This window comes from Sinocyclocheilus anshuiensis, unplaced genomic scaffold, assembly GCF_001515605.1.
Source record: "Sinocyclocheilus anshuiensis isolate Anshui unplaced genomic scaffold, SAMN03320099.WGS_v1.1 scaffold556, whole genome shotgun sequence".
Taxonomy (NCBI): domain Eukaryota; kingdom Metazoa; phylum Chordata; class Actinopteri; order Cypriniformes; family Cyprinidae; genus Sinocyclocheilus; species Sinocyclocheilus anshuiensis.
This window is the reverse complement of record NW_015555729.1, coordinates 206,399-218,998: the sequence shown is the minus strand read 5'-3', so window position 1 is coordinate 218,998 and position 12,600 is coordinate 206,399. Positions and strand designations below refer to the sequence as shown.

General features: G+C 32.4%; 2 protein-coding genes across 2 annotated transcripts in view; both read left to right on the top strand.

Annotated features, from left to right (window-relative positions):
* Nucleotides 1–5,609, top strand: part of LOC107672801 (ubiquitin domain-containing protein 2) — a 40,158-nt gene extending 34,549 nt beyond the window's left edge. Inside the window, exon 3 of the mRNA XM_016466172.1 lies at nt 5,014–5,609. Within this exon, the coding sequence (XP_016321658.1) occupies nt 5,014–5,429 (416 nt within the window). The 3' untranslated portion in view covers nt 5,430–5,609. The remainder of the gene's footprint in view (nt 1–5,013) is intronic.
* A 2,123-nt stretch (nt 5,610–7,732) lies between these two features.
* Nucleotides 7,733–11,883, top strand: LOC107672803 (interleukin-12 subunit beta-like). The gene is made up of 9 exons (XM_016466173.1): nt 7,733–7,772; nt 7,966–8,047; nt 8,726–8,989; nt 9,807–9,912; nt 10,071–10,243; nt 11,165–11,325; nt 11,411–11,529; nt 11,611–11,644; nt 11,753–11,883. The coding sequence occupies exons 2-8, from the start codon at nt 7,966–7,968 to the stop codon at nt 11,639–11,641; spliced, it is 936 nt and encodes a 311-aa protein (XP_016321659.1). The 5' UTR covers nt 7,733–7,772; the 3' UTR covers nt 11,642–11,644; nt 11,753–11,883.
* The last annotated feature ends 717 nt before the right edge of the window (nt 11,884–12,600 follow it).

Here is a 12,600-nt window from a genome sequence, read left to right as displayed (position 1 = left end):
TACATATATATATATATATATATATATACATACAGCGGGTAAAATAAGTATTGAACATTTTTCTCAGTAAATATATTTCTAAAGGTGCTGATGACATCTAATATCTAGGCCTGGGCGATAAAACGGTATCGATATTTATCGACGGTACACCTTCTTCGATAACGATATTAAAAAATGTCGATATAGTGCACGTGACGCAGACAGCACACACAAACATGAACACATGCTGAAATTAGTGCTGTGACTGCCTGTGATGAGTATGTGAATAAAAAAAATGAATATATAGTCGAATTTAAAATAAACATTTGCATTTGAATGCAAAAATAGTACAATCAAATGTTAGGAGTGCATCAGGGAACGTCATCAGTGGAGCACGAGATGCGGTGATGATGATGTAAGTGACGTAGTTGCATTTTAATGTTTTGTTAGTCTAGCCCACGAGACGCGCGGTTGCTGCATTATGCATTCAAAATATTAGAGAAATATAGAAGCTCAATGCGGAGAAGATCTTGATTAGGTTAAAACTGAAACTGAACCATTCACACAGAACACATTTTCAGCGCATTTTTTAGACGGACAAATATGACTACTACACTCTCGTCTCACACAAGAGATGTAGCCATGCAAAGTTAAAACAGTTTAAACTTAAACGTCGCGAATTTGTGGAAGTTTATTCCTTTTCACTGCGTCTCATGTTTTTAAATACAATCGGAGTGAATGGTGCCCTCCTGTGGCCTCGGGAGACAAGCCAAAAGTTTCCTTAAGACCTATTTAATCGGCATATAAAACATTAGAAATAAGATATTTGTTTAATTTTTATTGTGTGTTTGACTTAAAACAAAAAAATATTTGTTGTTTGTCTCAACAAACTGGGTTAATTTAAAAATACAGTGGTTAACAAAAAAAATTCTATTGCTCTTTGTTTTAAAAATGGTATTAAAAAATGTCAATAATTATCGATACCGAATGATATGAAACATTATATCGTTGATAAATTTGTTAGCTATATCGCCCAGCCCTAATACATACGTACATATATATATATATATACATATACATACACACACACATACATACATACATACACAAAATATTTCACCTTCATACAATTTGGTATTTGCTTAAACTTTGTACAGCACTTTGGCCAACAGCTATATATATGTATGTAATTTCTAAAAAAAATTGTGTGTGGATACATTTATTTTAATGAAATACAGCAAATATTTTAAGCAAAAATCATTTTAATATATATTTATTAATAATTAAAATATTTATATTTAATATGTGTCTTAATATTATAATAGGTTTTTTATATTTATATTAATGAATTATTGGTAATACAAAATATCCACATCACTTTTGTGTGAACCTCAGGTCTAACTCACAAGTTAAATATATGCTTTATATACACAAGATACACAAAAATAAAAGTTATATAGGTACAATAGATATTAACCAGTGTTTTGAGAAGAAACTGTGGTTACTCTTTACTTACTGTTTTTAAATGTGCTTTATAAATAAATATGACTGACTGACTGACAGAATTTTATTGTTTTACTTGGGAGATATCATTTCTATATAATACATTAATGTGATTATCTTTACTGATCTTTTCTGATTTTATCTTTTCTATTATGTGTCTGTTTTCTATAAATATGCTAACCTGGAGGAGGCTGCTAAACTGTTGACATAAATATCTATTCTATTCCATTCCATTCATACCTTTGGCGTGCATACTGTGGAAGACACTGTTGTTTGTTGTTTGTAACACACTGTTGTTTTATAGAGATGCTTTTGTAAATACTTAAAGGTGTTGATTGTGAAGGATGCACAACAATTGATAACCATATCCCCATCATAAAATAAAATAGAAAGTTAATGATTTTCTTTTCTTTTCTTTTCTTTTCTTTTCTTTTCTTAGCAAATATTTTAAGCAAAAATCATTTTAATATATATTTATTAATAATTAAAATATTTATATTTAATATGTGTCTTAATATTATAATAGGTTTTTTATATTTATATTAATGAATTATTGGTAATACAAAATATCCACATCACTTTTGTGTGAACCTCAGGTCTAACTCACAAGTTAAATATATGCTTTATATACACAAGATACACAAAAATAAAAGTTATATAGGTACAATAGATATTAACCAGTGTTTTGAGAAGAAACTGTGGTTACTCTTTACTTACTGTTACTTACTGTTAGTAGAATGTCTAAAGTGGACTATCAAAATAAAGTGTTACTGAAACTGTGGATACATTTATGATATGTAATGGTCAGATAAACTATTAGGATGTCACTTTTCAAGCATGGCCTCCAACCACAGCTTGATTCTAGAGAATTAGTTAACTACGGACCAATTCCTTTTCTATCGAAAATACTAGAAAGAGTGGTGTCTTCAGAACTATGTTACTTCTTGGAAAGAAATGGTATCTGCAAGGAAATCCAGTCAGGATTTAGACCATTGTATAGCACTGAAACTGGACTCATCAGAGTTATATATATAAATATGACTTTTTACTGATACACAGATGATACCCGATGAAGCATACCAATCCACAAAACTAACTGAATGCATAGTTGATATAAAAAATTTGATGACCCTCCACATATAGCCTACTGTAATAAACAAGAATACTGCTTATGTTTGATGCATATTTTACGTCAAGGCTACATTATTGTAATGCATTACTGGATGTTGCCCTGCAGGCTTAATAAACTAACTCCAGCTGGTCCAAAATGAAACAGCTACAGTTCTCATTAGAACCAAGAAGTATGATCATATTGGCCCAGTTCAACACTTCACTGGCTCCCTATTAAACACTGTATACATTTTAAAATTATGCTGATTACTTATAAAGCCCTGAATGGTTTGGCTTGTAAGTATTTGAGCAAGCTCATATCCCATTATTGTTTTTCACGTCTTAAAATTCTGGCCAGTTGATAATACCTAGAATATCAAAAATCTACTGCAGTAGAACCTTATCCTATTTAGCACCCAAACTCTGGAACAGTCTTCCTAGCATTATTTGGGGGACAGACACACTCTGTTAGTTTAAATCAGGATTAAAGACTCATCACTTTAACCTAGCATACACATAACACACCACATTTCTATAATTCAAATCCCTTAAGAGATTGTTAGACTGCATTATTAGGGCAACTGGTACTTGTTACATCGTAAGAATAATGGCATCTATGCTTATATTAGTCTGTCTGTCTCACTCTTATCCTGAGGGTACTGTTGTGAGCCCTTGGGACAGATGCTCAGCAAAGACCTCAGCGAATACACAAGACCTCAGGACAGATCTTTAGCGAAGATTTTAGTGTCTGGACAAGCCCTCAGCCCAAATCCCTACTCCCAGCTATAAATGTGTCATGCTGAAACAGTTTTACCAATATCAAACTGAGTTTGTTCACATAGGCCAGAGGAGAACTGGAACAGTTTCTCCTAAGTTTTTTTTTCTCCATTTCTGTCACTTGATGGGGTTTATGTTCCTTGCCACTGTTGCCTTCTAGCTTGTTTATTTGGGGTTCTGAAAGACACTTAACTTTCAGTAATTTATTGCTATAACGCAGTTACTGACTTAAACTTGACTTGACTGACTTAAAGGATCTGAATGGATAGTTGTTAGAGTAATTGTGACCACTCTGCATAATTTGTGAATTTGTGAAAATCTTCATGCTGACATTGAGCAGTTTACCCTTTATGTTTTTTTTACCACCACATTTATCCCACCATATATCTATTTTAAAGCTAGTTAGTCCTATTTAATCATGTCATAAAATACATACAGGCTTTGTGGTTTTAGTTTAATAGTGGCTTTCTCACGTTATGCATTTTCATTGTCGTATAGTAATGCTATTAAGTTATCTTGGAATTCCCGTTAATTTTGTAACTGAGTTTTGGTTTGTGGTTAAACACTATGATGATAAGGTGTTCACTTTCCCGTGTTCAACGATTTTTCCCTAGAATGTGTAACTCATACCAGGACAGTGACTGTGGTGTAATGCACAAGTGCCACTACCACCTAAATATCTGGACATTACAGTCATGTCCAAATTAACACGCTCTACATTTTCATTTGGCAGCAGTGACCTAATTAATGTTCAAAATTAGCTTCACCAGAAAGAGCATGTGAGGCCCCTTATTGATGTCTTTCATATCTATATAAATATGTGTGTTGGATCAGTAAGATTTTTAATGTTTTTTTTTTTTTAAAAGGCTGCATTTATTTCATTAAAAAAATAAACTGTAATATTGTGAAATAGTATTGAAATTTAAAATGACAGTTTTCTCATTTAATATACTTTATATAATGCATTCCATAATTCAAGCTACATTTTCATCAGCCATTACTCCAATCTTCAGTGTCACATGATCCTTCAGAAACATAATATGCTGATTTGCACTGATAATAAATCAGTGTATTACAATGATTTCTGAAGGATCATGGGACACTGAATACTGGAGTAATGGCTGATGAAAATTCAGTTTTTATCACAGGTTTTCTTTTCTTTTCTTTTCTTTTCTTTTCTTTTCTTTTCTTTTCTTTTCTTTTCTTTTCTTTTCTTTTCTTTTCTTTTCTTTTCTTTTCTTTTCTTTTCTTTTCTTTTCTTTTCTTTTAAAGTTAATGATTTTCTTTTCTTTTCTTTTCTTTTCTTTTCTTTTCTTTTCTTTTCTTTGTCTGAACTCCATAATGATCCATTTTATCCAGCAATTTGAGAACGATTCAAAGAACATATTATGCTTCAATATAAGCAAAGAAATCTGATCTTTAAAAAAAGTTCACATAATCATTGCCATAAAATTGCTGATTTCATTACCAATAAATAGTACAGAATCTTTACTCATTTTGCATCATAATGTTTGATTGCACCATATATTAGACATATATAAATGCTATATTACAATATCATTGTACACTGTATCAAAACATTAGATAAGTCAACAAAAAGAGACTGAAAATGTGGCTTAAATGCTTCATTTGTGTCATCTCCAGGTGCTCTGACTGAATGCTACGATGAGCTGGGGAACCGCTACCAGCTGCCTGTCTACTGCCTCTCGCCTCCTGTCAACATGATTGAGGAAAAGAGCGAGTTGGAGACCATTGTGGTCCCAGAAGCTCCAGCTAGTGAAGGCCAGGAGTGTCAGTTGCGTCTGCGTCTCTCCACGGGACGAGATCTACGCCTGGCCGTCCGCACCAGTGACAATGTCCAGCAGATGAAGCGCCGTCTGCAGACCCAGGAGGGTGTAGTGGCCACCAGCCAGCGCTGGTTCTTCTCAGGCCGACCACTCACTGACAAGATGAAGCTGGAAGAACTGAAGATCTCCAGAGACTATGTCGTCCAGGTGATCGTCAGCCAGCCTCCCACAACCCCACCACTGCCGCAGAACCCCACTCCTGTGGAAAACTAATGACTCGTTGGGGATATTAACCACCACACCAAGTGTGTATGTGAGAGGATATCAATGTGCATGGGCCACAATATTTTTCAGAAGATTTCTCTATTTTTGGATTAGCCACTTGAGTCTAGAGTGAACCTCTAGAGGCTTTTCCCTTCAAACACTCACTGCCTTTGACTTATAGCTTTTCTAAGGGAGTTGAGACTCAGGTCTAGAAAACCGGAGTCCTGAATTGATCAAGAGAGGTCCAAAAAGTATGGTTTTGGCAAAGGAAACTTAATAATGTTTTGCTATTTTTAAGATTATGGAGTTATAAGCTTAATATTCTTTTCTCCATTTTTCTTGTGATGAGATCATATGTCTGCAAGGCAGACCGGAAGTGTGGACCTACCTGTGTCTGTTAGAACTTGAATTATAAAACAGAGACAATTGGGGCCAAAAGGACATTTTAAACTGCTTTTGGCTTTCAGGTACAGGAGAATCACTTGTTGGACTGTTTTATTATTTTTTGTTTTTATTAGAAACTCTGTAACCAAAAATATATAAAGATTTTTTAAAAGAAAATATGTTACATGTCACAAAAACAATGTCAGTTTTGGATTTTCAGATTTTCCAGCATCTTTAATCTGTTTTTTTGTTTTTTTTTAAGATACATTTTCGATTACATAAATTCTCTAAACAGCATTCATTCAACTCTTTCATTTCAAAAGAGGATAAGTTTATTAGTCATGTAGACAAGTAGATCAGCTGTTAAACTTGCTTTTAGTGTAGGTGGTAGTTGTCACATTTTGCAGATAGATTTCAGTCATGACAGATATTCCAATTGATTTCCTCCAACAAACAAATCTGATTTTCTCAGTCCCTGTAAAGCTGTCTGCAGAAAAGTGAAAAATTGGAATGGGGCAACTGTTCTGATTCCTTGTAATTCAAGGTGCTTTTAAGAATTTATTCAGCTCTGCGAGGTTGCCATGGTGCTACGCATTGTTTCGCACATCCTGAGGATATATAAAGGGGATAAGGGGGTCATCATGTAATAGCTGTGTGTATACATGTGAATGGGGAAGCTACTGTATGAGTAAGTGATATAATGGAAGGAGAAGACATGAAGATGTAATCTCTGAATGGAGCTGAATGTGGACATTCTAACAGTTTATGCTATATACATGTTTTTATTTAATGTTTTTTTATGTTTTCCTTAGGCATAGTAGGGCAGGAAATGATGAGGAGCAGTGATATATAATTTTCTGAAGGGAACCAGACTCAAAACCCCATCAGTGCCGTAGTATGAGCTAAGTGCTCTCCCGTTTAAATGGATTCAGGGCTTTGTCCTATTGAAAAAAATTGAGTTGAAAAGAGAGAGAAAAAACAGTTGCATATTTTAATGATAGGGAATGTGTTTTTAATTAAAAGTTGATTAAACATTTGTACACTTAAGTATTTCTGTCTCATTTTGTTACAGTATTGTTTATTAACAAAATATCATATATCAAAACGTTTTATTTATTTTTAAGGAGTTTTTTTTTTCATTATTTCCATAAAACATTTAATATACTTTATATAATGCATTCCATAATTCAAGCTACATTTTCATCAGCCATTACTCCAATCTTCAGTGTCACATGATCCTTCAGAAACATAATATGCTGATTTGCACTGATAATAAATCAGTGTATTACAATGATTTCTGAAGGATCATGGGACACTGAATACTGGAGTAATGGCTGATGAAAATTCAGTTTTTATCACAGGAATAAATTATGTTTGAAAGTATATTAAAATAGAAAACTGTTATTTTAATTTGCTAAATATTTCACAGTACATTGTTTTTTTTTGTTTTTTTTTTTTCATTTTTGATCATATATATATATGTAACCTTGATGAGCATAAGTGACTTCTTTAAAAAAACAAAAAACATTAAAAATCTTACTGATGCCAAACCTTCGAACAGCAGTGTATATATGGGGATTTGTGACTGAAAACAAAAGTGCAAAAACAACAAACCAACCAACCAAAAAAAAAAAAAACATAGCATTCAAAACATGAATCACAAAAAATCTAACATATTTCACTCAGAGGAAATTATTTAATTGTGAGAGATGACCTGTACATTCTCATACACAATTGCTCCTGTTAAAGCCCCTAGCACATAACAAGCACTGTTACATAGCTCATGGAAATCCCAAATGAAAACTGGCTTCACCACATTGGTTTCCATATCCCTTTGTTTAGAACTTGATACTTCTGCTTGCTGGAAATTCACACTTCTGTATTACATATATAAATGTTGCTCAGGTCCAATACTACTTCAGTGAAAGGGAAGAGGAGAGAGTCACCAAAACTCATTAAGTTCTCAAGGTAAGATTTAAGAGAAGGTGTCTATCACAATGAAATATTGTAAAATCAATCAATCAATCAATCTATATATATATATATATATATACTTTAATATGAATGTTTATTCATGTTAGTTGAATACTATAATCTGTATAATTTACTTTATTTTATAACATAATTGTTCATATCATTACCATTTTTACTTTTTCTTTAGATGAACAAGATTGTCTTCGTTATTCTTCAAGCTGCTCTTCAGATGGCAGGCAGCACTTCACTGAGGTTAATCAAGCCAAATGGTGACTATTGCTTAAATCCCATTTATTAGTATTATACTCAGCAAGGACACATTGCTTAAAAGTGACAGTAAAGACATTTATAATATAGACACTTAAAATAAAGTAACAGTAAAGACAACACAAACACACACACACACACACACACACACAATATCCTCATGGCACCTTAAATGCATGTTTTCCTGTGTTACCATAGATAACTCTTGCCTCACTACATCAATAAATACATAAAAAGATAATTAAGAACAAGAGTTTAAAAAATGCAATAAATACAATAAAAAGGGTGGATAAAATGAAGACATTTGCACTAGCATTTCCATAAATAGCTAAAATTAACATACCCCTTCAGGTTTGTGCTTCTTTTGAAGGCCATGCCCACTCAGCTAAACCAGGAAATAAAACAGCGAACTCCACATAGAAATCCACATGATTTTTTTTCCCTGTTTATTTCAGAGGATTTCTTTTTCTGGATTCTATCATGAACAGAAAGTTTAAAAGAACATCATTTATTTGAAATATAAATCTTTTGTAACATTACATATGTCTTTACTGTCACTTTTGAACAATTTAATGCATCCTTGTTGAATAAAAATATATGCCTTGTTGTAAAACACATTATTTATTTACTGTGCTATCAAATCAAATGATGAGTCTGATAAATAAGCTTTAATGTTATAGTTGTGGCTTTGGAGGTATCAAATCTGTCCAGCTTTGCGGTATTGCTGCATTGTGGAGAGCAATATGGAGTAGAGGAAATTTACTGGGAGAGGAATGGGGAAAGCATCTCTCAGACAGGGAACCTCATCACTGTTATAATAGATGGGCTGCATGGGGGAAACTTCACATGCCACAGACCAAACAGAGATCTTTTGAATTACACACTACTACTGGTCCATCCAGTTGAGTTTCCTAAAGGAGTTCTTATACAATCTAGTGACAGAGGTAAGTATGAAGGTTAACACTTACATTGGAATTAATGTTTATTAAGTCTTAAATTTAAATATAAAACATCTGGATATTAAGGATTTTTTTTACTGCAGATCATTTAACTTAATTTAAATTCACTATATATATATAAAAAAAAATTAAACTAAGCATCAAGTATTAAAATATAGGCCCAGTTTAAATAATATATAGGCTATATATGTGGATATATAGGCCATTATATATATAAAATACTTCCCAGTTTTATCCCTATCTATATTCTGAAAGTTTTTACTGATGGGTGTGTTAATTTATATATATATATATATATATTTTTTTTTTCTGACTGTTAGCAGGATTTTCTGATTTATCGAGTGATAAAAAGAGATTTGTAAAAATCCTTAATTTGTTAACGTAATGTAACAAGAATTTTGAAGATAGCTTTATACAATGTTCATATTGATGTGTGCATATTTAATTAGATAATGCATCATTTGCATAATTAAACAAAATATTTTTTCTAAAGATCTTAATGGGGAAGTAAGGGGATATCTGTTATAATATGTTTATTTCACCAGTTTTCACCAATGTTATCTTGCTTAATTAGTTATTAATGGAACTGTGAATGAGCCAATAATTCAGTGATTCACTCATAATTCAAGTCAGTTGTTGCAGACTCGCCACCTAGGCCTACTGTTGTTCTTATTGCTCCTGTAATTCTTTAAATTTACATATGTTTATGTAACATAAACATGAATGTAATGTATTAGCTATCAGTATTTCTCACTGTGGCCACTGATCTGAAATAAAACTGCTTAACTTTTTATCTGCCTAGAATTAATTTCTTGCACCGCAAGAAACTATAATGGACAATTTCATTGCTCTTGGAAATGGCATCAGGAACGGATCCAAAGAGCTGTGGTATATTTCACAGCAATCCGGTAATGATTAATGATTATTCTTATTCTGTATTAATCAAACGTTATTTTATTTTGAGTTGGGTTGGATTAATCAATGAAGCATAGGCCTAAGCATTCAAATTATTCAGGCTTATCTTAAAACAGCAAATCAATGCTAAACTGGCCTTGTGTTTGTACAGAAACTCTAGTCCCATCAACTGCACTCTAGACTCGGATATATCTGGGCTGACTTGTATTGACACGGATTACTGTCAGTACTCTGAAGAGTCTAGGAGCATCAACCTCACACTGTTTATCAGAAATCTGTATAGGCTGGAGGAGCACCACAGGACTTTCCTCATCCGAGACATTGGTAAGAGCTTTGTGTGCCCCCGGGTGGTCGCTACATGCAATGCACATCCCTGCATTACAACTAATGCATTAGCCTATGTGTAAATTCCCTTGTAAACACTTTAGCATATACTTTTAAAAAGTACATATTATGATAAAATATATATTAAAATAATATAAATAAGTGTGTACTGAATGTAATGTTTTCAGAGACTTGCATGTTATTTACAACTTAAAATTATAATTTAAATTGGATTTTTTTACCCATTAAGTAGAACTGTAGACCTTAATTGCGTTTTTATTTGTAATTTCATAATTCATAAAATACTTTAATCCTATTTCTATTGAAACTTGTATGTCATATATGTAAATGGTTTGTAATTACACATTTGTAATAATGAAGCTGCAATTTAGTACATTTAAAATATACCTGTTATAATTTAAAATGTAAAATTAAATAACACACTACAGTTTAAAATGTAAAAAAAAGTTTAAAATGTAAAAGTATATTTTGACATTATTGCAAAGTGCATTTTTTAAAAGTGCACATAAGTATGTTAAAATTATGAAAGTGTACTCTCCTTCAGTACACTTATGTGGACGTTTATTTAATTAATATTGTTATTTGCAAGTAGGCCTACATACAATTAATCACACTTCTTGTTTACAAGGGCATGAAGAAGTCGTTTATGAAAAAAATGAACAGAACTGACAAATACGTTTGTTAGTAATAGTTACATGATACTAGATCACTGGAATTCACGATTTCAGATGTTTTAATCGAATATTTCACTCATCAATCAATCAATCAATCAATCAATCAATCAATCAATCAATCAATCTCAGCCTCAGGGCATCCATTTTAAATCATCTTGAGGCCCCCTCGTGGGTCCCAGCCCCACTGTACTAGACTGCTGATTAAACTGTTATTTCAAACCCTCAGTCAAGCCAGATAAAGTTAGTATCACCAAGATCCAAGATGATGTATTTGAGTGGCACCCCCCTGAAACATGGAGTTTCCCCTGCAGTTTCTTTCCCCTCTCCTATGAAGTGAAAGTGGTTCCCAACAATCATAGCTGTGACTACACAGGAAGTCGTGTCGAGGTAAGACTATATATATATATTTTTTAATGTTTTGTTGTTGTTGTTGTTTATTAACATCAAAATATATGTTAATTCCTCAAAATAGAAAAACGAAACCAACGAGACACATTACAAGGTGAAATTCAAAAAAGCATATACTTTCTGCGTCCGAGCACAGGACCCACTTACTAAAAAAGTTTGGGGTGACTGGAGTCACCATCAACAGTAAGTACAGTTTTACCTACAGTATTATTATATATTTTATGAAAATATTCCCCTTTACATTCTACATCTATTTTTTAACAGGAGAAAACACCGGCACACCTCAGAAAAATAAAAGGTAAGTGTTGATTTGTTTTTTAATTACCATATTGGTCATTTTTAGTTGTTCTATGATGCTTGATGCTATTGTTCTGAAATTTGTCAATTCTTTGTTTTATAAATGCAGGTCTAAAGGGAACATACCCCTCTGCTTGACAATCTGCTTTCTATTCCTGACAAAATATTACAACTATTCATATTTATACATATTTTGTATTATTAAAATATGCCATGGTGAAATGTATTTGTGCAATAATTTTCCAGATCATTAAAAATGTGAGATAGTGAGATAATTCGCCTCAGTTCAAGCTGCATATGATATTTTCCTATTTAATATTTGCAGCACAAAATAAACATGAATATTTGAATGCATGTTGAAAAAAATCTGAACAATTTAATACAAACGAATGTCTCATGAATCAATCAATCAGAGTTTTTAAAAAAATCAAAGGAATGACGGATGCCACATACTTTTTTTTTTGGAGGAGTAGGCCTATAGGTGGAATTTTCACATTAACTTCACGCAATATAACATGATTTTATTATCGTAATTTTGACTTTATTCTTAAAATATTATGACTTATTTATTTAGTTATTTTTAAACTTGTTACAAAAATGCTGCTGTCTCCTCATTGGACATGCCTTTAGAGAGAAATGCATCTTTATGGATTACCTAATGAAAGAGTTTTTGTTTTCGATTTGAATTATTTCGTTTTAAAATAGTAATTTAAAGCATTCTATAGATATATTTATAATGTGGGTAAAGTGCTCCTGCTCAAGACCAAGACGACAGAAAGCGCATCCTGTTTGTTTTCCTTATTTTACAAAAGCACTAGGTTTCGTTGATATTGTGAGTGCACACAAATACAAGTAGACCCTTTGCAGTTCCAAATGATGTATACTCTTACCTTTATGAGCAAAAATGACGGCGTATTTTTAAGTTTCCACTGTTATTAAAAAAAAAAAAAAAAGCAA